Source organism: Rattus rattus, chromosome 10 (genome assembly GCF_011064425.1).
Source record: "Rattus rattus isolate New Zealand chromosome 10, Rrattus_CSIRO_v1, whole genome shotgun sequence".
Taxonomy (NCBI): domain Eukaryota; kingdom Metazoa; phylum Chordata; class Mammalia; order Rodentia; family Muridae; genus Rattus; species Rattus rattus.
Window position 1 is genome coordinate 1,945,947 of NC_046163.1, and position 26,133 is coordinate 1,972,079.

Genomic DNA, 26,133 nt, shown 5'->3' on the forward strand with positions numbered 1-26,133 from the left:
ATGGCTTTCCTGTGCAACACCACATGTCAGAGAGGATTCCCAAGGCTCCTCTGGCTAACACCCAGGGCCCGCCCTGCCCTCCTGCAGAGCTCTCTGGGAACCTGGGCAGCCACTTGGCTTCTTAAGGAAGCTTTTGTTCAGTCTGTATGACTGAAGGTGGGGCAGATAGATGAGTGGCAAATGGCTAAGGGGTGTCAGGGAGGCGAAACAGCCCAGTAAGAGGGTGCCTGATGCCAAATCTGATGATCTGAGTTTGATCCCCCAGACGAACCTCGTGAAAGGAGAGAACAAACTTCTACACATGCTCTGTGTGTGTTTGTGTGTGAGTGTGTGTATGTGTGTGTGAGTGTGTGTGAGTGTGTGTGTGTGAGCATGTGTGTTTATGTGTATGTGTATGTGTGTGAGTGTGTGTGTGTGTGTGTTTGGTGTGTGTGTGTTTGTGTGTGTGTGTGTGTGTGTGTGTGTGTGTGTGTGTGTGTGTGTGTGTGGTGTGTGTGTGTGTGTGTGTGTGTGTGTGTGTGTGTGTGTGGTGTGTGTGTGTGTGTGTGTGTGTGTGTGTGTGTGTGTGTGTGTGTGTGTGTGTGTGTGTGAGTGTGTGTGTGTGTATGTGTGTGTGTGTGTGTGTGTGTGTGTGTGTGTGTGTGTGTGTGTGAGTGTGTGTGTGAGTGTGTGTGAGTGTGTGTATGTGTGTGTGTGTGTGTGTGTGTGTGTGTTGTGTGTGTGAGCGTGTGTGTGTTGTGTGTGTATGTATTTGTTTTGTTTGGTGTGTTTTTGTGTGTGTGTGTGTTTGTGTGTGTGAGCGTGTGTGTGTGTGTGTGTGTGAGTGTGTGTGTGTGTGTGTGTGTGTGTGTGTGTGTGTGTGTGTGTGTGTGTGTATGTGTGTGTGTGTGTGTGTGTGTGTGTATGTGTGTGTGTGTGTGGGTGTATGTGTGTGTATGTGTGTGTGTATGTGTGTGTATGTGTATATGTGTATGTGTGTGTGTGTGTGTGTGTGTTTGTGTGTGTGAGTGTGAGTGTGTGTGTGTGTGCGTGCGTTCGTGCGTGCGTGTGTGAAAGAAAAGGGCAAGAGGGAGCAAGCGTGTACCTTTAAGGGAACATCTAGGTGACAGCAAGTCCTACCTTTTATGTTACCTAGAATGTATTTTGTTTCATCTGCTTGAGTCCAGAAAGGTCATGGGAGCCTTGGCTTACTGAGGCACACAGGCTTCGTAGAATGGAATGGACTCTGGTGAGCCTGAAGCACCATCTCTGAGGACAGGAAAAAGGCAGGAAACCACCTCTCCAGTGGTAGCCCATAGAGGCAGCCCTGGTCTGCTCAGAGATACAGAGGTGACTGGGTAAACCCTCTGGCATAAGAAACAACATGGCCATCTGCCTGGAAGTCCCAGCAATTCAGGGTACGTTGGCCACACTAGAATGGAGCCTCTGTTGAACCCTGCTGTTCTCATGTCCCAGGACGCTTAGAGTAGAGGTTGGCTGGCATCCAGCTGCCTCCTGTGGGTGACCAGGAGCCCATCACCTCGTCAGGACTTAGTTGTCTCGTGCACCAAGTTGGGTTGATAGTAACGTCCTCCAGTGGCTGTGGATGTCTGAGGAGAAGCACAGTGTGCCCGCTGCCACACAGCAGTCACCTGAACATTAGCGACTTTGTCCATTACTCATCCACTGGGTTCATTCAGCAGCCTTGAGTGTGTGCCTTGGGCCGGCTGCTATAGGCCTTAAGAACAAAGACAAGGTTGGGGATTTAGCTCAGTGGTAGAGCGCTGCCTAGCGAGCCCAAGGCCCTGGGTTCGGGTCCCCAGCTCCAAAAAAAAAAAAAAAAAAAAAAAAAAAGAACAAAGACAAGCACCCTGCTCTGGAAGACGGTGGGGCAAGCAACGGATGAATAAGACCCCAGTGGGAACGAAGGAGAAGACCTGAGAGGGGAGCTGTAGAACATAGTGGAGAGTGGTGAGCACCATGGCTGAGGACAGCCTTAGCCTTGCTGAGATGGGGACAGAGACTCGAAGGATGGGAAGGACAGCCCCGGAAGAGGCTGTGCTGGGGAAGGGGGTGACACAGCAGCAGCAGCAGCAACAGGTGCAGAAGCTGAAGTAGGGGGTAGGGGGTAGGCGGTAGGGGGTATGGGGTAGGGGGTAGAGGGTATGGAGTAGAGGGTAGGGGGTAGAGGGTAGGGGGTAGGAGTTAGAGGGTAGGGAGTAGGGGAGTTAGGGTTAGGGGGTATGGGGTAGGGGTAGAGGGTAGGGGTAGGAGTAAGGGGTAGGGGTAGGGGGTATGTTCTGAGAGTAAAGGAAGGGATGTTGAGCCAGAACTCTCTGAAGACTGGGAAATGGGAAGGGATGAATGCAGGAGGTTCCTAAGTAGCCTTTGAATCCATCAAAGGGCTCAGTGCCCAGTTTCACTTCAAATAAAAGCCACATAGGGCTTTAAATAGGTGAGTAGCATGTACTGCCTTACATCGTTAAAAGGATCTTTGTGGAGAAAGAGAGAGGGGCAGGGAGGAGGCACCAGTGATCGTTTGATTATTAACCGAGAGTCTGAGGACCTAGGTGGTCACCCTGTCCTGCACCCTGATAGGTTACTCAGGTAGGCTCGCCTTGGGGAGAGTGTTAGGCTACCAGGGTGTCCCTTAAATTGATATTTTGGATTTTAGGTTTTTAGAGATGGGATTCTACAGCTCAGGCTAACCTGGAGCTCACTATGTAGTCCAGGCTGACCTTGTACTCTCCGGCCATCCTCCTGCTTTAGTTTCTTAAGAGAAAACAGGCCTGAGTCAGCACACCAGGCTCTGGTCTTTACTGTCTGACATCCCAGCCACCCTCACAAAGCTCTCCCAGCCCTCACCATAAAGGAGGGAAGGGTGTTTTCTCTCAGTGTTCTGTGGATCCTACAAAATACCCAAACTTCCGTTCTCCTCAAACCGTTCTGTCCACTCAGAGCTGCAATCCCAAGCTGTCACAGCCCTGCCCTTTTCGGTCGGTTCTCTAGGGCAAAGAACCAGTGAGTCCTGCCTCCTGGCCACCCTGCCCCTGCACGGCTGGGCATCCAGATGCCCTGCCTAAAACATGCCCCTCCCAGACCCTCCCCTGCCTTTCTTCCCAGGGCAGGGCAGGCAGAGGAGGCTGGGACTGTCCTAAAAGAAGCTCAACTCGTCTTTCAGTGCTATGAAGCCAGCCTTGCTTCCCCATGGAGCCCAACTAGCTGCTGAGGTGGAGTGAGGGACTTAAATGCTGGGTTATAGGGCCCTGGATTACAGTCTCAGGCACCATGTCCCCAAACAGTTCCCCATCCCTTGCCTCCTAATGAGTGAAAACGGCCCCCAGTCCCTCACTTCACAAAATGATACTAAATCACACCATCCTGCTGACTTCAGGCTCCTCCCTCTCAGAGCCAGAAGGCTCTCCGCTCCTGCTGCTGCTGATTTTGTGAGTCCCCAGGAGGAGTGGAAGCCGCCTCCCACCCCGAGGGCCATATTCCCTGTGAACTTGCCCATTTTCATGCATCTTTTTCCAACTTGTTCAGTGGAGAAAAGGATGTTCGCCCTCACACTGAGCCTATTCCTTTCCTTGGGGTTGGGGGACCTCCGTGTTGAGAGAGCGTGGAGTCTCTGACATCCTGGCCTCCACTCTGTCCTTGCTCCTTCCGGGCACACACATTTCCTTGCTTTGTGTGAATCTCAGGGAGTAGAGCATCCCCTGCCCCTGACTCTGAGCTTCCTTGGCTGTTGAGCTGTTTTCAAGACAAAGACTGCCTCACCCTGTCTGTGGGGGAACCCATCAAACAGGCAGCCAACAGCATCCAGGGCCAAAGACAAACAAACAAACAAACAAACAAAAAACACCAATTTATTGCAAATACAACTTAATGAATGCCTACTGGGGTTACCAGCTAGGCAGGCTTCCCCATTGCCTCTTAACCCCTGTAGGGTCCAGAAGAGAGGCCAAAATTCTAAGGAAGCCACTGAGTCTAATTCCGTCTCCCCACCCTCCAGGCCGGGAGAGAGAGGGGGGTGTTAGGAGTTACTTGTTCTGTTTTAGTGGGGAAAAGGCTGGTTGTCCATTAACTGTGTAGCATCTGGGAACTTCATGGCCTTGCTTGGTTCATTTTCAACCTGAGCTGTAATACTTTGTCTAGTTCATACCAAGTACTTAGTGCTTAGTGATACAGCTTGCTGGAGGTCGAGTAGAAAGGCGGGGATGATACACCTAAGGCTACCTTGCCTTGGGGGGTTCTACTTCAGTGACCTTAAGCTCCTAGAACTGGGTAGTTAGTTCTTTCTGGCCCAAGCACCTATGAGCGAGCTTGTGCAGGTCATTGCCAGAATTTGCACGCTTCTCTGAGGAAAGAGCCCTGTGCATCCCAAGAACATTCTTGTGCTTCTGTTCTTAGAGTTAAGGCCTTGGTGTGCAGCACAGCCCCCGAGGAACAGATGACATTTACTTAGCCTGGTCACCAGGGGCCTCATCCTGAGGCCAGCTTGTCAGCCTATTCACTTAGAAACTTTTAAAGTCCCCATAGTCCTGGAGTCCTGAACAAACTAGGGTGGTGGACCACATGCTCTCTGCATTTTAACCCCAGGTCTCAGAACTGGACATGGGGTCTTTTTTATTTTTTTTTAATGTCTTTTACTAACCCATACACTGGTTTGTAAGTCAGACAACACTGGCACACTGATGTCTGTCATAGGGGCCCTAAGATGCCCCTCAGAAGGGCCCTCTGGAGTACAGTGAGCCATTTAACCGTTTTCCTCCGTTGTACGGTACTCCGAGTCAGCCCATCTAACCTCCCTGTCTTGTGCCTCTGCCTCCCTCCCGAGATGTAGACTTTCCCCCTTTCTAAACACCAGAAAACCTCAGTGCAGGGTCAAGGCTGGGCTGCTCTGGGGTGTTGTAGTTCTTTACAGTCAAGATCCATCCGCCTTTGCTGACGAAGAATTCCTTCCTTATGCTAGATTCTGGCTTTTACCTCTTGGTTTCAACCATGGCAGTCTTGCTGGTCAGATACTTAGGAAAACCTGCACCGTGCGGGTAGCAGCACCCACATCAGGCAGCTCACGAGCACCTGTGACTCCCGTTCCAGGAGACCCGACGCCTTCTTCTGGCCCCTACAGGTGCCAGTATAGACGGGGTATATACTTTCACACAGGGGCACATATGCACATAAGTAAAGAACTAAATAAATAGGCCTTTAACTTGACTTCTGATATCACTCCACCCTGTGCCTTACTCTCTCTCTCCCTCTCTCTCCTTCTCCTTCTCAGGTCTGTCTGGGAACCCTGCAGATTTGGAGAAGCGTAGACTTGTTTTTGGGAAGAACATGATACCTCCGAAAAAGCCCAAGTCGTTCTTAGAATTAGTGTGGGAAGCCCTGCAGGATGTCACACTCATCATCCTGGAGATCGCAGCCATCATATCCCTGGTCCTGTCCTTCTACCGGCCTCCTGGCGGGGAAAATGAAAGTGAGTGTCTGCACTGCCACGTGTGGCACACCTGAGCCCTTGCCACACCACCAACCACATTCAGTACCAGTGGTTTTCAGGCTGTAGTACAGAATGTTCCTGTTACCTAGCAGGCTCTACAAAGGAGAACTAGTAAGCAAGCCATTCCCCTAACTGTTCCCTTCCTCTACCACATCCTTACTCAGAACTCCAGCCATCTTATGTCCTTACCTTTGCTCCTCAGTGTGTCCCAACCATAGTACTTTGGGCCGTTTAGTGGCTAACACAAATTAGACCTAGTGATGATAAGAGATAACTCCATCCTGCTCGCTTCCGATTTCCTCGGAAATCTTCACCTCGGAGTTTAATTTTCTGTTTTTCTCTCGTCATGACTGTCCACCTTGTGGAGGATGTATAAACACCACCCTCATTTCAATGACTCTTTCTCCCCTCTTTGGATAGTCTGTGGCCACGTTGTAAGTAACCCAGAAGAAGATGAGGAAGGAGAAACTGGCTGGATTGAAGGGGCAGCCATTCTTGCCTCGGTGATCATTGTGGTATTCGTGACAGCCTTCAACGACTGGAGCAAAGAGAAGCAGTTCCGGGGGCTGCAGAGTCGCATTGAACTTGAGCAAAAATTCTCCATTATCCGGAATGGTCAGCTTATACAACTCCCAGTGGCTGAGATTGTGGTGGGAGATATTGCCCAGGTCAAATACGGTGAGAGCACCATGTTTCCCTGACCTACAACCTCCCCGCAACACTTGCCCCCCCCACACACACATCTAAAGAGTAAGTCCATTGACATGAGGAGCTAGGAGTCTCTGAAAGCCTCTGCTAACCCGTGGGAAGGAATTCTGAAGAAAGCCAAAGCCAAAACTCTTTCCAAGGGATTGTCAGACGTTTACCATGTAAGGCTTAGGAGTAAAAGTATAGACTATTTAGGCCACAGGAAGGTGTTGCTTTGAGGTATGTGTGGCACTAAGGATCAAACCCAGGGCCATTTGCAGTATTATAGGTAAGCCCTCTGCCGCTGAGTCCCAGGCCAGCTCTGGAATTACATTCTCCTTACCCTTTCACACGGAGGCTCTTTACACTCTCACGGGACCATGAGGAGAGCAATCCTAAGGTGGCATGGAGGAGCTGGATGGAGGTTCACACGGCTATCCCCTACCAGGTCTCACCCGCTCTCCCTCATTGTCCTCCTTCCCCTTATACACTAGGTGACCTGCTGCCTGCCGACGGAATCCTACTCCAGGGAAATGATCTGAAGATTGACGAGAGCTCTCTGACAGGAGAATCAGATCATGTCAAGAAGACTTCGGACAAAGACCCCATGTTGCTCTCAGGTACAGTATCTGGTTGCCCAGGTTGTCAACACAGCCCCCAGATAGTAGGGCCATGGGTTCTGGGCCTTCTTCTCTCTATTGGCTCCATCCCTTCTTCTTTTTCTGGGTTGATATGGCGTAGAAACATGTGGGTAGACCTGATTCAGACATGCCAATAAGATGAGAGACATTTTCCATCAGGTACTGCAGGAGCTCTGTCGTTTGGGAAGATGGCATAAAGTTAATACACAACTTTAACCTCTGTCTCCTTGGCCTGTCTTAAATGGGATCATCTCCTAGCTTTTGCTCACTGCCTACTAAATAAATTATAATCCACAGATGAAAGGGAGCACCATGCTCTCAAATTTGTATTTCATACCAAATCACAGCTAAGAATATCAAACAGCACTCATCCCTCCCCGCCTTCTCCCTTCCCTTTTGCAGGGACTCATGTGATGGAAGGCTCTGGACGGATGGTGGTGACTGCTGTGGGAATCAATTCCCAGACTGGAATCATCTTCACCCTCTTAGGGGCTAATGAGGAAGAAGACGATGAAAAAAAGAAGAAAGGTAAGGGTGTGCTGAACGAGATTCTCCCTCAACTCTGTGATTGAACCAAAGGTCGGAGAGCGGATTCAGACGGGAAAACTGTTCGGAAAGCCTGCTGGGATGAAGCAACAGACATCCAGACTTCTTGCCAAGATGAAGATGTCAGTTGTGGGGCTGTAGAGATGGGTCAGGAGTTAAGAGCACTTGTTCTTGCGAAGGACCTGGGTTCAGTTTTCAGCACCCACATGGCTGCTAATAACCATCTACAACTCTAGTTCCAGGAGATCCTATGCTCTCTTCTGGCCTGTGTGGAAACCAGGCACATACATGGTACATAGACATATGTGAAGATACACACACACACACACACACACACACACACACACTCACTCGTCGACCTTGTGTGTCTGAGGAGCTCCAGTGAAAACCACCAAATCCTGGCTGAAATCCCTCAAGTCAGATCGCAGCTCCTTAATCCCTGTGTCATTGGTAGGTTGTGAGGGGTTGAGTTAGCCCGAGCCTGAATGAGCTGGCCAGTCCTCCAACCAAACACCCACCACGTCGTCCTCCTCTTCCCTTCCTCTCTTCCTCAAGGACTGAGGGATAAAGTGAACCATCACAGCTAAGAGGGAAGTGACTTAGAGCAAAACATGGATCCCTCTGAAACTGTGGTCTCTCCGCTGAAGACTGGGAACAGAGAGGCCATGTCCATCCTGTACTTACACTAGTCTCAGTCACTCACTCCTGAGGTAGGAGTGCCAGGAGAAAGAGGTCCAGATATGAAAGCCAGACCCGCGCCTTCTTCTGAGCCTTCCTTCTTCCTGTGAGGAGAAAAGGGTTTCTAGCCTTTGGCTGAGGATCATCTTAGGTACTTAGTAGAGAGAAGCATAGGAAAGAGAAACAATCTCTCAGAACTCAACGATACATTTTCACAGCTGCCTTCAGCCGAACACCTAGGAAGCTTCCCCGGGGCTTGTTGAATTGACCTCGAGATGCATTTTAGGGCCTTGCCATGGGCAGATATGTCTAGCCTCTCTCTCCTTAACTCTCAGCCCGATTTTCTTAAGAGCTATGACTCAAGCCAGAAGACCTCTCCCTTCTCCCTGCAAGAGAAGCTCAGACATGGCCATGTCTGATGCTCGGAACCCAAGGATTCAGTTGAATTGCTAGGAAGGGTGAATGTGCAGAGATGTGAGCTTCCTTTACAAGTATCTCCCTGCCCCACATCCCTCCTCCTCCGCCGTAACCCTTCTGTGCCGGGAAAGGACAGAGTCGGATATCAAATCATCTCTTTACTAGTTACTTTGGGTCTCCACCCCGCTTTTTTCTTTCTTGTTCAAACAGGTAAAAAACAAGGAGTCTCTGAAAATCGCAACAAAGGTAACCTCTCCACCCACTCATGTTCCATCTCTACCTGCCCACGCTCAAACCAGACCTCTCCAGGCCATCTGTCTCCCTGCCCCCTCCATAATCTGTTATCTGCTGCTGCGGCCCAGCGCCTCATCCTGAGGACGGTGCAGAGATCTGGGGGTGGGGCTCAAGGTGGAACAGCAGCACCCTCTGCTGTTGGCTTGAGGAAGCAGTGTCCAGAGTTCTTCGGCTGAGGGTCACAGATCCGCTCTTCTCAGAGTGCTGAGCTCTGCTTCACTGTCCCCGGCGGAGGCAGGCTCTGGGTTGGAAGTCACGGCGGAGGGTGTTGGCCAGGCAGTCCCTGCACCCTCCTCTGCTAGCCGCCTCATCGGTGTCTTCTGGTCCGTATTCCTTTCTCCGTTCGTCTGCTCAGAGGCTCTGGAAAGAGCCGTCTCCCTCCGCCTCTCTGCCCACTTCTTCCTTTGTTCTCGCCACGGTCTGTTTTGTTCCTCCTGATATGCTTTGTGTCTCTCTTGGTGGCTGTGTCCGCATCCCATCTCCGTCTTGTTTGTGCATCAGACAGAAGAGACCAGCTCCTAAGCAAACAGTGACATTGGGGGGGGTCGGGGATGGGGAACAGCCGCAGGAAGTAGTCCTGAGACAGCTCCCAAAGTTGGTTTTTTTCCCGGTACACACATCGTAGTACTCTTTAGTACTCTTCAGAAATAGTCACCCTATGGGAGCACCAGGGCTCCAGGAGAAAGAACTTGAATTTCAGGTCTCTTTATTCTTCTTCTGAAAGGGAAATCCTGGGTTTGACATGCCGGTGCGTCTCTGCTTTGCCTTACTCTGTCTTTAGAGGAGCTTCTTTTCTTGCCCCCGACAGAATACTCAATTCAGGGCTTGCTCTGTGCCACCTTCATTCACTTGTCGTTCTTATATAAGAAACTGAAAAATAACTTTGAACTTAGGAGGGCTGGGGTGGGTGTCTGTTTCTTCCCCAACTGGGGGAAGAGGGGCTTTGTAACCGAATAGGCTAGGACCTTCTCTCGTAGAAACATTGGCTAGAGCTTCCCTTTGGTCGCTTTCTACAGTAAACATTCAGTGCTTTAAGCTCTGGATTCCAGAGAGGACACTCATTAAGGGGATGGATGGCCTCAGTGGTGTGACTAATCCCCTTGTTGCTATAAACCTGGCCTGTGGCTCTGAGGGGCGCCAGGAAGTTGTTGTAAAGAGGAAATCCAGACCTGAAAATCATCTTCCGCCTCATCTCCAGTGGTTAGGCATGTCCCTAGTGGAGTGCTGTCTGGCAAGGGCAAGGAGCATTCAGGAGCCTTAGGATCACTACAGGAAGAGGACAGAAGGACATCTTGCCTTCCACCTGCCTGCTGTTCACTGCTCTGTCCTTGACTGCTCACTTCCTCTGTTCCTGTCTACCCTAGCAAAAACCCAGGATGGAGTGGCCTTGGAAATCCAGCCACTCAACAGCCAGGAGGGGCTCGATAGTGAGGAGAAGGAGAAGAAAGCAAGCAAGGGACCCAAGAAGGAGAAGTCGGTCCTGCAGGGCAAGCTCACACGCCTGGCTGTGCAGATCGGGAAGGCAGGTGAGTAGCTAAGCCCGCCTCCCATTGCAGATTTGAAGTGCTGTCCCGTGTGAAGTGCTGTCCCATGTGAAGTGCTGCCCCGTGTGTTGGCTGCTGCAGCCTCCATCCCACCACATCAAGCAGGACTGGCACTTGGGTGGCTCCTGAGCTCTAGGGAGCTGCATCTTTGGACACCTGGTGGGCTTTGAAGGAAAGAGATTTCCTCCAGTGTAGAAAGGTTAATAGCCCTGAGGTCTCTTTCATCCAAATACTGGGGAGTGGGGGTGTCACGTAACAGGAAGGCAGCCTTAAGAACTTTCACCTGTCCTGGAACCCCCCCACCCCCAGAGTTTGCTTCAGGCAGTTCCCTGCTTGGCTGTAGAATCCTGTGACCCAGCATGGAGCGATAACTACACAGTAAAGATTGGAGACCAAAGAAGAGTGGTTAATGTATTCTGCTCTATTCACAAGAAGGGTCTTATACCTAATGACAAGTGGCTTCTCCATCGCCCACCCCTACACCTCCCTACCACCCTCTGGTCAAGGGGAGCAGCGGGGAGAGGTAGCAGAGGGTGGTTCCTTTGTGCCCCTTGAGGTATGGTCTGTCAATGAGTATTCTGTGACCTCACACTTCTGCTTACCACTCAAATGTGCTTCTCTGGGTACAGTTCTCCAGATGTCCTTGCTGAAATGTATACGACCTTCAGAAAGTCTATGGCAGGGCCTAAGAGTCTCCAAGGATCTGAGATGGACACAACAGTAGCCACCGTCTACAGCCTGCTCCTGAGTAACCACATATGTCCAGTAGCTGTCTTACCGGACTGCACCCAGTCAGAGCATTTTGAGTATCACAGAAAGTTCTGGAAGGAGTGTATTGACCTAGCCAACTCATTTCAGTCCAGTACTTAGCTTATTCTGACTACCTTGAAATCCTATGTATAGACCCTCTGTGGACGAGCTGTGGATACAAAGGCCAGTTGTTGAGACACGTACCCAGGTCAGGAACAAATAGATCCTCCGAGCCCAAGTCTTCTCCTCACCCCTGCCTCAGTATTCCTTGGAGATAAGAATATCAAGCAAGGCTAGGGTGGCATAAGCAAGATGCCTTGCAACTAAGAGAGAGAGAGAGAGAGAGAGAGAGAGAGAGAGAGAGAGAGAGAGAGATTCCAAGAGATTCCCTATGCTTCCTTACACTAGTCCTAGCCTTAATCAAATCAAACCCAAACTAATCTTCTTTCATTGATTTTACCACCACCATCCATGCCCTTGCTGTGAGGCCCCGGAAGCATCAGGGCCACACTGTGGCTTCAATATGACTGTTCTCCAAATGCTGTACATATCAATCCTTAACCCTCAAACATGTAAGGTGACAAGCTATCCCACATGGTTGAAACATTCCGTTTTCTCACTGAAACTCCCAGAAATTGTTGTCTTTAGCAAACCAGGACGGCTGCCCTGCCAGTGAAGCTTCACTGACCCCTAGCTTTCTCTATAGTAGCTGTCTCCTAGGGCTGTAGAGGCTTGGCTGTGAAGGCCTGGCTGGCCTGTGGCAGGCCCTGTGTAAGCCCTTGGTTCATTGTCCTCTTTATGCCGTGCTGTGATAGGAGGAGTCATGTAGGTGACATATGCTAGCACTGTGGGAACACCCCTGTAACCAGGGTGTGGAACTTTTACAGACCAAAGGAGGAGAGAAAGTAAAAGTTGTAAGCTCCAAAGTGGGCAGACGCAGTCGCTGCTCAGTAAACTATGGAATGCAGTCATAAAATGTAGGCTACCTTGTTAACGGAACAGACGTACTAATAAAGCAGTGGCAGTCAGTCCACGTGTAGCCGACACACAAACCCCTTTAGACATTGCAGTTTATAAGAAGAAAGGGCCTCAGGATCATGACCCAGTTAAAAAAAGGAGCATCAGGTCCAATCTCTGAACAAATTTCAAAACAAAGGAAAAAAAATTGGAGGATTACGGCAGGAAGTTTCACATTGAGTGATTTAATGTTCAATGTAGCGTGCGTGATAAAGAGTGCTCAAGTCTCTGCAGCCTGCTTCTTAGTTCTCTGCAAGCAGTGGGCTGGGCCCAGTTCTCTGAATGGAGGTGCAACCCAATCTCTTCAGGCTTTGGGATCTGGACATTTAAAAGTAAGAATCCTCTTTAAGAGGAAGCCCACGGCCTAGCTTACTCTGCTCCCCTTTTATTGTTTGGTCAGGTTTTAGGGGTCTGGGAGGTAGGGGGATAATTTGTTTGTTTTTGACACAAGGGCTCCCTTCTACATCAAGCTGGCCTGAATGTATAGTCTTCCTGCCTCCGCCTCTCAAGTGCTGAAATTACAGGTATACGCCACGGTAACCCAGCAAACCCTCTTATTTATGAATGAAGAAGTTAAATTAGCAGCCCAACCCACAGAGGTTTACAACTAACACAAGAGTATGAGTCAGATTGGTGACGTGCTAAGAACAGAATCTGTATCTTTGGAACTCTGCGTTTAGAGATTTTGTTTTGTAGAAAAAAAAAAACAAACAAAAAACAAAAACAACGGGGCTGGAGAGATGGCTCAGCAGTTAAGAGCACCCGACTACTCTTCCAGAGGTCCTGAGTTCAATTCCCAGCAACCACATGGTGGCTCACAACCATCTGTAAAGAGATCCGATGCCCTCTTCTGGTGTGTCTGAAGACAGCTACAGTGTACTTATATATAATAAATGGATAAATCTTTAAAAAAACAAAAACAAAAACAACAAAAAAACAACAACAAAAAAACCCTCTAATGTCATTGTATGCAAGCAACAGAATGGGGAGAAGATTTTACTCTAACTTTCTAAAGCTTATAGCTTTAAACGTTACAGGAAGAGCGTAGCAGCCTAACCCCTGTCCACGCACCTTGTCGCCCTGGACAGGTCTGATCATGTCTATCCTCACAGTCCTCATCCTGATTCTATACTTCGTGGTTGACAATTTCGTGATACAGCGCCGGGCATGGCTTCCTGAGTGCACTCCTGTGTACATCCAGTATTTTGTCAAGTTCTTCATCATCGGAGTCACTGTACTGGTAGTGGCTGTGCCAGAGGGGCTGCCACTGGCTGTCACCATCTCGTTGGCCTACTCTGTAAAGGTAAGCCTCGAAAAAAACATTGACTTCCTTACGGAGAGAGACAGAAGAGGGAGGGTACCACGTGCCCTTCCGTTAAAGGACAGGCTCTTCTGCCCTTTAGGCTCTTTAGGGAGTCCTCCATGAGCAGAAACCGTTAGCTCTAGGAAATGACCATTTCAGTTGGTCGTTTAAATACATGAGCAGAATCTTAATATATCACAGAAACATCACGGAGCATCCAGCAGGACTGGAACTCAAGTGAAAAATGCTACCCAGGACTTAGCCGTCAGCCTGTGTTTGGGGGACTCTGTTGGTCCTCTTTCAACTCCTTTCTCTCTTCTTCTGTAGAAAATGATGAAGGACAACAACTTGGTCCGGCACTTGGACGCCTGTGAGACAATGGGCAACGCCACAGCCATCTGCTCTGATAAGACGGGCACGCTGACCATGAACCGCATGACCGTGGTACAAGCTTACGTCGGGGGCACTCACTACCGCCAGATCCCAAAACCTGACGACCTCCCACCCAACGTTCTGGACCTCATAGTCAACAGCATCTGTATCAACTCTGCTTACACTTCTAAGATTCTGGTAAGCTTTGCCACTGCCTGGGCGCCTGGGACGGGTGACGGGGAAGCAGCATTCATTTTGCCAGAGACAAATCTTCTGTCCTAGTTACTTTTCTACGGCTGTGCTAAAACACCACGACTAAAGCAACTCATAGAAGAAAGTGTTTATTGAGGGCTTACGAGTTTCCAAGGGTTAGAGCTCGTGACTGTCACGGCAGAGAACACGGCAGCAGGCAGGCAAGCCTAACACTGGAGCAGCTGCCGAGGGTTCACATCTCCAAATGCAAGCAAGAGGCAGGCAGCACACTGGGGAGGACATGAGCATGTTTGAAACCTCAAAGACTCTCAACCCCCATTGACACACCGCCTCCAACAACGCCCCACCTCCTAATCCTTCCCAAATAGTTCTGCTGACTAGGGACAAGGTATTCAAATATATGACCCAGTGGGGGCCATGTTTACTCAACCACCATATCTTCATCCCATCTGAATTGCTATCCTACATTCTGTTTCTTACTCCTGACTGAACACATTCAGGGCAAACATATGGTGGTGGCTCACAAGAAGGAGCCTCATGCCTGCAGGAGACTTGCACATACCCAGATTTAATTACTCATTTCCCTGAAACAAGAAGAGCTTTAGAATATGGCTTCCAGGACACTCATTACCATAGAGTAGCTATATGACTGTGAGCCAACGTCACCTTGGGAAAGAACGGGAAATGGTGTCTCCCCTCTGGGCACTGGTATGCCTACCAAGTTGACCTGCCCAAGTTCTCTCTCTTGTCCAGAGATCTCACTCATCTCACTCATTAATTCTATGTGTGGGTTTTTGTTTTTTTTTTTGTTTTTTTGTTTTTTGTTTTTTTTTTTTCATTTTTTCTTTTCTCTCTCAGCCTCCAGAGAAAGAGGGAGGCCTCCCCCGGCAAGTAGGCAACAAGACAGAGTGTGGACTGCTGGGCTTTGTCACAGACCTGAAGCAGGACTACCAAGCAGTTCGCAGTGAGATGCCCGAGGAGAAGCTCTTCAAGGTGTACACCTTCAACTCAGTGCGCAAGTCCATGAGCACCGTCATCAGGAAGCCGGAAGGGGCTTCCGCGTGTTCAGCAAGGGCTCCCGAGATAATGCTGCAAGTGAGCCCCTCCCCCACTTCCCTCCAAGACTCCCTCCCCGCCCCCAGGAACGTCCGAGGGGTCCTGCCAAAGCAGTGTGAAGGATGAGTGACCCTGCAGACAGGTAGTGACATCTGAGCTTTTACTCAGGACAGCCATTGCTTTTAAGAACTTTGCTCGCTCCTTTACTAAACCCTCACATCTCAGAAAGGTGGGTACCGTTCTGGTCCATTTCAATGATGAGGAAATAAAGACAGTGACGCCGCGTGACTTTATCATAGATAGAGCAGCTAACCGTGCCACAGCCAGGACTCAGCCTGCGTCTCCCCTTCCTTAGAGAGTTGATGGAGGTAGTCAGAATGTGCCCCATGCCACTGTGCTCGAAGGCATTGGCGAGCAGAAGATGCCTTCTCGCACATACCAAAAGTTAACAGGGCTGCTCTCTCTGCTCCTTTTCTTTCTCATTCTTGAGTCTGAATACACGTTACGTACCTTTAAAAGTCGCTAAGCAGCCTGTAGGTTACTGTAGTCAAGCCAACTTCAGTATGTAGCCACCAATGATCCAAGCACTAGGGGGGCTAAGGCAGGAGGGTTACAAGTGCAGGGTCGGGGGTGGGGGGCAGGAAGGAGAGGGAGAGAGATGCTTATGATGTGTGTGGCCAAGGAACATTACAGAATCGCCATAATGCCTGTGATTGTGTGGTTGTTGGAACGGGTTGAGTGGGAAGGCAGCCACTGATTTCTGACTGTGCATCTCCCCAGGTGTGATCGGATCCTGAACAAAGAAGGAGGAATTGTACCATTCAAATCTAAGGACCGAGATAATATGGTACGCAACGTCATTGAGCCCATGGCCAGTGAAGGACTCCGGACCATCGGCATAGCTTACCGAGATTTTGATGGTGAAGAGCCCTCGTGGGAAAATGAGAATGAGATCCTCACTGGGCTGATCTGCATTGCAGTGGTGGGCATTGAGGACCCTGTGCGCCCAGAGGTAAGGCTTGACGGCTGCTGGATTGAAGAGAAAGGGCAAGATAGCAGAAGTGCTTGTCGTCCCCCCACCTCCGCCCCTCCCCCCAAGTACTGGTTAGGGTACAGAGTCCAGTGTAACCACTCGAAGTGGGTGAATTTCTGGCCTAGCTGTAACCACAGACACGTTGCCTAACTACTTGTCGCTTACAGAGGCAGATGACTCTCCAATATCTCCTTTCCACAACAGCTGTGCAGTGCCAAGGCAGTAGAAGGCAGCCTCCCCAGGGCTTTATGTTATCTAAGGGACTTATTAGTTGATAAGTAAGAATAGTTAAGGACGGAATTAACCAGAAGACAACTAACTCTTCAGCTACCTTGTTTCAATCGACATATTCCTTTTTGTTCTATTTAATGTATATGAGTGTGCACCTGCAGGCCAGGAGAGGGCATCAGATTACATTTGTAGATGATTACGAGCGACCATGTGGTTGCTGGGAATTGAACTCAGGACCTCTGCAAGAGCAGTCACTGCTCTTGACCGCTGAGCCATCTCTCCAGCCTGACATATCCTTTTCCGAGCAGTCCCTGCGTGCAGAACACGATTCCAGGTGTCAGGGGAATTTCAAAAGCTAGAACAGTAAGGGCAAGGGTGCCCTGTCCCTTCAATGACCTCGTGCGTTGGAGCCTGGACCACATTGGCAGAGAGTGGTTAGAGCTGCTTCTCGGAAGGAGAACAGTAGCCGCATCTCCAGCCGCTGCCCAAGCTTCCCAGGGACCCTGAAGGAAAGGGAGGCACACCAGCCTCCCAAATGGTCAAGCTCACGACCATGTTTCTTTTTTCTTTGCTCCCCTTAGGTACCAGATGCAATTAACAAGTGCAAACGGGCTGGCATTACTGTCAGGATGGTGACAGGTGACAACGTCAACACAGCCAGGGCCATCGCCACCAAATGTGGCATCTTGACTCCTGGTGATGACTTCCTGTGTCTGGAAGGGAAAGAATTCAACAGACTCATACGCAATGAGAAGGGTGAGGTGAGTCGCCGGAGGAAGCAGCGAGGGCACTACTTCCAAGGGAATGGCTGGTTCTGGTGCACAGCTTCTGGGGCTCTGTGGGAGCAAGGAGGCAGCTTCTAAACGGAAATCAGTCCATCATGAAACATCCCTTCCCACCACAGCCACTCGAGTATGGTGAAGGGGGGTCGTCTTGTCTTTGTTCAGTTACCGGCGGGGGACAGAACCACTAACTTCATTCTTGGTTTCTTTAACTCAAAGAATAATGTTTTATGCTTGACTTCCCCCTACCTCACCCCTCCATATCACCACTCTGTGGCTGGGGGTGGCACAGGCTCCTGCTTGAGTACAGAATAGACAAAAGTTCCTGATCTACGTAGGCTCAGACCTGAGCCCCCAGCACAGCTCCATGGTGGCCTCCTGAGCCGGGCGTCCACCCTGAGCCTCCTCCTGTGATCAGGCTAACAGAATTGGCTTCCATATAGGAAACTGGGAGGGAAAAGAAGAGAAAGCCTTGCGTGGTAACCAGCAGTGAAGCCACATTGACTATTCATCTCCCAGGAGGCCAGGGAATAAAGATCCCTCTGGGGCTATAAAATTCCAGTCCTGTTGGAAGCTGGGATTGTGTAGAGGGGTAAGGTTTCACAGAATAAGCTGCTCTGAGTTTGACTGATTGAGGTGCCTCTGGTATCGGCAGGTCGAACAAGAAAAGCTGGACAAGATCTGGCCCAGGCTTCGGGTACTGGCACGATCTTCTCCCACGGACAAGCACACATTGGTGAAAGGTGAGGTTGGTCTGTACATATGGCCTGCCAGAGATGAAGGCAGGCCAGGGTAAAGCCAGATAAAGAGCCATCCTTGGCCAGGCTGGAGATGTAGCCAGTGGCAGAATGCTTGCTTAGTATGCACAGGTCCCTGAGTTCAGTTCTCAGTACTGCCCTCCGGAAAGGAAGGAAGGAGGGAGGGAGGGAAGGAGGGAGGGAGGGAGGGAGGGAGGGAGGACAGAAAAGGCGTGTACCCATTGAAGAAAAATCACAGCCATTGAAAAGTTAGGCTTTGGTAAGAGGTGGAAGCCAAAGGACCCAAAGTCCAAAGTCATCTTCAGCAACATAGTGAGTTCGAGGCCAGCCATAGCTATGCAGGACCTTGTCTCAAAATAAAATGAGCCTTCAGCCAAACTACTTTCTGTCCCCTAGAACATTGAGTTTGGCAAACATCTGAGCTCCTGGCAGGTTTATGATAAAATAGAGTTGAGCCTTTTGGTTTGTGGTTTTAGTAGGGTTTGGGAGTTCTTTCGTTGTTGTTTGCTGGGGAAAGGAGGTGGTACAGTTCTCATGTAGCCCAGGTTGACCCCAAATTCCCTATATAGCTGAAGATGACCTTGAACTCCTGATCCTCCTGCCTTTACTTCCCAGGTACTGGGATTAAGGGGTGGGCCATCACAGCTCTCTAGAGCTGAGGATAGGAGTGTTAGTCCCTAGCTGGTAAGGCTGAAGTGGTACCCTTGAACCCGGATGTCAACGCCATCTCATGCTTTCCCAGCGACCTAGAAGCTGTGTAAGGCACTGGACGAAGGCTACCTTTCTCAGCTCAGAGTGACCTTGGCGAATCAATTGCCTGTTGGTGGTTACTCTAGACCCAGCCGCAAGGAGGCAAAGGAAGGAGACAGAGTAGAGGCAGGGGAGAAGTGTCCCTTTCGTAGAAAACAATACTTGCCACATGACCTCAGGTGGCACATGTGTGTTCACTGTCTGTTCTTCCCAGGTATCATTGACAGCAATATTGGGGAACAGAGGCAGGTGGTGGCTGTCACCGGTGATGGAACCAATGATGGACCGGCTCTAAAGAAAGCAGATGTCGGTTTTGCTATGGTAAGCCCCCCTTGGGTCACCTTCTCCATCAGGAGCCAAGGGTCTGCTTCCCATGCCTACGAATCCCAAATCATCCCACCCTTGCTCTTCCCCGACCTCCATCTCCTGTCGACCCGGTCAGTAGTGTGTGTGTGTGTGTGTGTGTGTGTGTGTGTGTGTGTGTGTGTGTGTGTGTGTGTGTGTGTGTGTGTGAACACCAGATGGTGGTTGTCTGAGAAATCACAGAGTGGCTTACATGAGAAAACAAGAGCACTGTGGTGAAGCTGTGTGTGTGTGTGTGTGTGTGTGTGTGTGTGTGTGTGTGTGTGTGTGTGTGTGTGTGTGTGTGTGTGTGTGTGTGTGTGTGTGTGTGTGTGTGTGTGTGTGTGTGTGAATAAAACATAGTTATTACAGAATTTCTCATAAAAAGTCTGACAATTCCAACTGTTCGGTGGTGGTGCATATACCTTTAATCCTAGCACTCGGAAGCCAGAGGCAGTCAAATCTCTGAGTTTGAGATCAGGATCTCCACCTCATGGTTGTCTGAGGCGTCTCTGGAGTCAGACTCCACAGCACTGGCTCTTACAGTGTGTCCTGTGTGGGCCTGGAGAGACAGTTCAGTGTCAAAGTGTACTGTCCACTCTAACAGAGGGTGAAGGTTCAGTTCCCAGCACCCACAAAGCAACTCACAAACATCCATGACTCCAGTCCCAGACGATCGGACTCCCTTTTCTGGCAGGCGCCATGCTCACATAGAGTGTGTATACATCTATGCAGGCAAAACACCACACACATAGAATGAATTCTTAGGACAATAAATCCAAACTCCCAGTGCGTCTGCCGTACCTGAAACCCTGTGGAAATACAGACACCACCCGAGGCTCCTGGTCCAGAAGACCTGGAGTTGAGGATCCTCGTGTGCCTGAATGTTTAAGAAAGCACTGATTTTTTTATTCCAGCCTATGTTCCAAAGACTGTCCTTGTAGTCACAAATTTACCAGAAGGACTCAATGGAGCCTGGTCTAAGCACCATGGCTGCCGTTTGTTACAGACGTGTGCTGAGGAGACAGTTAGATCACAAGAGAAAAAAGGCGCTGACAGAATTCCAGAGGAGTCCACGCCCAGCCTCCTTGTGCTCTCCGTGCCACAAGGGGAGTCCGTTCTTCCATGTGCAACAAGTCAGCAGTGTTCACGCATAATGCTCCCAACAGGGACTCCCGCCACCCTCAGGTCGCAAAGCTCGTATCAGCACTGGCCTTTCGGGAGCTTTCTATCACACACTAGAATTCCAGACTCCCAAAAGGGGATTAGAAGCCAAACTTTTTCAGTACAGTCTACCAAATGTGTCCAAGCTGCAGTCTGTGTGCTGCATGAAGCCAAGGATAGCTATGAGTGAGGCCTGACACAAAATCGTAAGATGTACTCTAAATACCGTGAGATTGGGGGCGGGGGAGAGTATGGGTTTGTTCTGTTGTTGTTGATGTTGTTGTTGTTGTTGTCGTTGTTGTAACTCCATTGCCTCCTTTTTTGAGTGTGAATGTTGTAGATGACAGTGTTGTCACAGTGTCAAAAGGCTGGACATACGTGGTGGAGTGAGCCACCCTGTCTCAGTTAAGTGCTGACCAGGAGCGCTCAGAGAACCAAGTTCCCAGAAGCCAGCCTCGCAAGTGGGCCTTTCTCGGGGCCACTGTGCTGCAGTTTTGCACACTCCCCTTCCACCTTTGTCCTGGCTATTTCATGTTGAAGGAACTGGGTTTATTGTCTACACAGACTACTGCCCCAACACGAATGAACAACATGACTGTGTTTGTTGAATTTCTGTAGTCCCCTTTAACATGTTAAAGTAATAGCAAGTCTCTTTGATAGTGTCAGGTCGATTGGTTTTTATTTAGGATGGGGTTTTATGTTTTTGTTTTTCTTTTTGTTTGTGTCTTCTCCTACACTTCTGTGTGTGTGTGTGTGTGTGTGTGTGTGTGTGTTGCTGTGTGTCTGTATGTGTTTTTGTGTGTGTCTATGTACTTAACAAGATATGGGTATGGAGGTCAGAGAACAACTTTTAGAAATTGGTTTTTTCCTTCTACTGTGGGATTGCATGACAAATGCTTCTTACCTGATTGGCCTGGAACTGGCTAAGTAGACCAGCCTGCCTCTCCCTCAGGTGCTGGGGTTTAAGGTGTCCTGTACCCCCATCTGATGTGTTTTATTTGTTGCTTGTTTGTTTCGTTTTGTTTCGTTTTCATGCCTCATTCTGGATTTTGAGACATGGTCTGGCCTTCCCCTAAGCCAGTAGTAGCCCAGGCTATCCTCAAACTTGAAGTAGTTTGTCCCTTGCCTGGTTTGTCCCTGTGTCTTCTATACATTAGTTCTAGAAGCAATCAGATTCCATATTTTATTGGGAGTGTGAAATGACAATTCTGATTTTATTTATTTATTTACTTTAATACTTAGACAAAAAGAGATTTCCCTTTGCCTCTGCCCTTACGCCACGCTTCAGTCCCCACATGAAAGGCAAGTTAACTGCTTGATTAGTCTCCTTTTCTTACCACGGATTACTTGCTTTATTTTTTTAAGTATTATCACAAGCACATGATTTTGTTTTCAGGACTGGAATTGAACCTAGGGGCCTCATGCGTGTCAGACAAGAGCTCTACCCCTCAGGTACCCACAGTCCAAACAAGGGACTTTGGATATAAGTTTGATATGTCTCAATCCGTTACTCTTATTATTGTCTTGGTGCTGAAACCGATCCCTCATTAGCCAGGAGCCACCTCTTCAGTGCCCCTGAGTTCTTCTGTCTTTTATTGCTCCTTCTGGTTTCTTGCCTGATGAGACACTGCAAAGAGGTTGAGCCTTCTTGTTGTTGTTGTTGTTGTTGTTGCTGTTGTTGTTGTTGTTGTTGCTGTTGTTGGGGGTTGTTTTGTTTTGTTTTATTGAGACATGGCCTCTGTGTGTAGCCCTGGCTGTCCCGGACCTCACTCTATAGACCATGCTTGCCTCAAACTCCCAGAAACCCACCTGTCTCTGCTTCCCAGGCTCGCGCCACCACCGCCTGGCTGAATCTGTTTCTTATTTCTGGTCTGGTATCCTGCATTCCTTCAGCGTGCCCTGCCTTGTGCTAGTGTCAGGCCATATTAGGGAATACAGTCAGAGCATGAAGGTGTATCTCTCCTCTGAGCACAAACCCTGTCAAATGCTACTGAGTGGGTAACAGAGCTAAGAAATGAGCTTTCACGGCCTAACTGTGTTTCTGTACCTGTTTTTAAGGTAAAAGGCTTCAATTGGTCTTCACGTCTCCCACTTAAAATTCTGGAGTGCTAACCTCCTGCTTTGTTCCTAACTCACTTGTTTCTAGCTTCCCTAATATTATATTTGCAGTCCCTAAGATAAAGTCTGTGATCTCTAATGCTGTTAATGCAGTCATTGACTTGTCTAGTTATAAAAAATGATAATAAAATAATTACTAAAAATATTCTTTTATTTTCTTATTTTGAGACAGCATCTCACTATGAACCCAGGTTGGTCTCAACCTTATTATGCAGCCCAGGAAAGCATTAAACTCACAATCCCCCTGCCTTAGCCTCCTGAGTCCTGAAATTATATGTATATACTACCAGAGTGAGCTGAATATTTATCTTTTTTAAATTATTATTGTTTGGTAGTTCTGTACGTGTGTGTATATATATATATATTATTCTTATTTTTATCTGTAGATACATCTTATGAGGAATGTATCATCAAATTACTAAAAAACACATTTTTTTAAATTAAAGAATAGAGAAATTAAGTGGAAAGATAGTTTAGAGATTAAGAACATGGGCTACTTTCCCTGAGGACCAAGGTTCTATTCCCAGCACCCACATGGTGGCTCACGACTGTCTGTAACTCCAGTTCCATGGGATCTCATGAACTCTTCTGGCTTCCGGAGGCAGCAGGCACGCTCTTGGTGCACAGACGTACTTGCAGGGGAAACACCCATGCACATAAAATGAAATAATTTAACTTCTTAAATTAAAAAGTAAGTGCCGAGCCAGGCAGTTGTGGCGCACGCCTTTAATCCCAGCGCTCAGGAGGCAGAGGCAGGAGGATCTCTGTGAGTTCAGGGCCAGCCTCCGGTTTACAGAGTGAGTTCCAAGACAGCCAGGGATACACGGAGAACCCCAATCTCAAAAAACAAGAAACAAAAGCAAACATTAAAAAACAAACAAACAAACAAAAAACAATCACACAGGAGCCAGAGAGACGGCTTAGCAGTTACAAGCACTGGCTGCTTGTCCAGAGGACCCAGGTTTGGGCCCTCACCATCCATACCTCGAGTTCCAGGGACCCTGATGCCCCCATCTGGTCTCCACAGGCACCTGGTACACAGGCACGCAGACAAAGCACCCATACACACAAAACAAAAACAGATCTGTTTTGTTAATACACTTGTACTCCGTCTTCCTAGATAAATTCATCTGCATGTTCTTTCCCAGCTCTCTTATCTTCAGTTAACAGAGTGGCCTGAAGATTATTTCACCATAGTGAGGAGATGCGAACATATCCCTCTCCTCGTCTCTCTCCACAGTGTGCAGATGCTGCACAGGTGGCAGCATGCAGCTTTATTGAAGTTTGGGGGAGGGGGCAGGGTTGCCTAGCCTGACCTCCTGCCTCAGGGTTATAGATAAGCTACCATTGCCCTGCCCTGTAGAGCTTTCTGATAGGGAAACTGAATTACATATGCTTATCTAGACAGCCTTCATTTGCCGCAGTATAGACAGTAAAATCATATTACTAGGCAAACAGAATAATCTAGTACACACCAAAATAAAGAACAAGTCCCCTGGTGCTAGAGAGATGGCTGAGTGAGCAGTTGAGAGCAGTTGCTGCTCCTACAAAGGACCTGAATTCAGCTTGCAGCACTCACCCTGGGTGGCTCACAACCACCTATAATTCCTTGGTCAGGGAATCCAGTACCCACTGAGCCCCTGTGCACATGGGCACATATGCACGCAAACACATAAATGAAAATTTAAACGTTTTTTAAGATTTTACAAGAGGAATAAGCTCCAGTGGGTTAGGGGTTTCAAAATGTGTAACAGAAACACAGAATGGGGCTATATGCGGTGACATGCGCCAGCACCTGGGAAACAGAAACAGGAAAATCAGGAATCAAGGCCAGCCTTGGCTACTTAGCGAATTTGAGACTAGCCTGGATTACATGAAGGCTGTGGACCACAGGGACTCAGAGGCTAGGATGTTAGTATTGAATTGAGCTGGAGAATGAAGTTCACAGGATTCAAACATATGGTGAAAGAGGATGTTTCGGGCTTAGAAAATGATGCAAATAAAAACCCGGACTCTAGGGGTTGGGGATTTAACTCAGTGGTAGAGCGCTTGCCTAGCAAGCGAAAGGCCCTGGGTTCGGTCCCCAATTCCGAAAAAAAGAGAAAAAGAAACAAAGACAAAAAACCAAAAAAAAACCCGGACTCTAAAAAAGGAGAGGGTGGGGCTGGAGAAATGGCTCAGTGGTTAAGAGCACTGACTACTCTTCCAGAGGTCCTCAGTTCAAATTCCAGCAACCACATGGTGGCTCACAACCATCTGTAATGGGATCCAATGCCCTCTTCTGGTGTGTCTGAAGACAGCTACAGTCTACTTATATATAGTAAATAAGTAAATCTTTAGAAGAAAAAAAAAAAAAAGGAAAGGGTGATTCGGAGGATTGTTAATACCCAGTAAGTTTTGAGCAGAAAGCTTGCCTAGGGGCAGTTAGAGCATGAATCCAGGGTCGCTGTGAGGACATGGACTGTTAGCCCAGAAAGGCCCCAGCCATTGACATATCTATCCAGATGTCTTCATGAGTCCCCAGTGACAGGGCTTTGGACAAAGATAGAACATTGACTGCTACAGGACTACTTCTAGAACAAACCGCAGGGTTTCCAAGTGGTGCCAGGGAACTTCAGTCCTGCTCATGTTGAAAGAAATGTAGAGAATTTGGAAACAGAATAAATAGGACTTGCCTGCCCTCTCCCTTTCAGTTCTAAGGTGGAGGAGTGGGGTTGGGGGAAAGAGGACTACTCAAAGATGCCTAACTCCTCATCTGGGAGAGGAGTCAGGCAACGATGTCAGGTTGCGGGTGAATGATAGTCTCTCTTCTACCACCAAGCAGCCATGTTTCCACAGTGGGAGCCCAGTCAGGCTTCGCACTTCCCCCACATACACATCAAAACACCACGCTCTCCATATCACCTCCTATGGCTATCTTTGTTCCCCCTTTTAAGAAGGAGTGGGAGCATCCGCATTTTGGTCCTCCTCCTTCTTGAGCTTCCTGTGGTCTGTGGATTGCATCTTGGGTAATTCGAGCTTTTGGGCTAATATCCACTTATCAATGAGTGCACACCATGTGTATTTTTCTGTGATTGGGTTACCTCGTTCAAGATGATATATTCTAGTTCATTCCATTTGCCTATGAATTTCATGAAGTCATTGTTTGGGGGGGCTTATGGACAGGAAACCGGGAAAGGGAATAACATTTGAAATGTAAATAAAGAAATATATCCAAATAAAAAAATAAATGTAATTTTTTTTTAAAAAAAAAATCACTTTCTCTGTCACCTATGGAACAATTTTAACCCAGAGTCTCCTCAAAACAAAAGCAGAGGCAGTGAGGGGGGCTGAGCACCACGAATGCACGCCTGTCACTGGCATTTGCAAGAGACTGAGAGGGGCTAAAGGATGCTGGCCCTTCCCTTGATCACCTGTGGAGTCTTTTCTGTAGAGTGGCAGGGAAGCTAGGTGGGGAGGGGGATTGTTTTCTGTTGTGGCTTCAGTGCCCTCTAGTTTCTGCACCACCTGGTTCTGAGGCTTCCGGGTTCTTAGACCCTGCATTCATTACGGACTCCTAATTGCTCACCGTTCACCTTCCTCTCCCACCTCAGGGCATTGCAGGCACAGATGTGGCTAAGGAGGCATCAGACATCATCCTGACTGATGACAACTTCACCAGCATTGTGAAGGCAGTGATGTGGGGCCGGAATGTATACGACAGCATTTCCAAGTTCCTGCAGTTCCAGCTCACTGTCAACGTGGTGGCCGTGATTGTGGCTTTCTCTGGAGCCTGCATCACTCAGGTTGGGCAGGGCTCGGACGGCAGGGATGGCTCAAGGGTTGAGGAACATAGGGTAGGGGGAACAGCGTATCTACTCAGGAGTAAAAACAAGGGTTTCCCAGTGCTGCTTGGACAGTTTTCTCTACCAGGTTCATAGTCTCCTCCTGCTTGATAAGCATGAAGATTTACCCACCA

At 48.8% G+C, this 26,133-nt stretch overlaps 1 protein-coding gene across 1 annotated transcript in view; it reads left to right on the plus strand.

Moving 5' to 3' along the window:
• Atp2b4 (ATPase plasma membrane Ca2+ transporting 4) overlaps positions 1-26,133 on the plus strand; it is a 97,641-nt gene that overhangs the window by 57,314 nt on the left and 14,194 nt on the right. Inside the window, 15 exon segments of the mRNA XM_032914927.1 lie at positions 5,261-5,458; positions 5,900-6,157; positions 6,661-6,786; positions 7,210-7,335; positions 8,659-8,694; positions 10,107-10,268; positions 13,142-13,356; positions 13,684-13,926; positions 14,800-14,989; positions 14,992-15,040; positions 15,778-16,009; positions 16,843-17,022; positions 17,699-17,786; positions 18,766-18,872; positions 25,769-25,960. Of these exon segments, the coding sequence (XP_032770818.1) occupies positions 5,261-5,458; positions 5,900-6,157; positions 6,661-6,786; positions 7,210-7,335; positions 8,659-8,694; positions 10,107-10,268; positions 13,142-13,356; positions 13,684-13,926; positions 14,800-14,989; positions 14,992-15,040; positions 15,778-16,009; positions 16,843-17,022; positions 17,699-17,786; positions 18,766-18,872; positions 25,769-25,960 (2,402 nt within the window).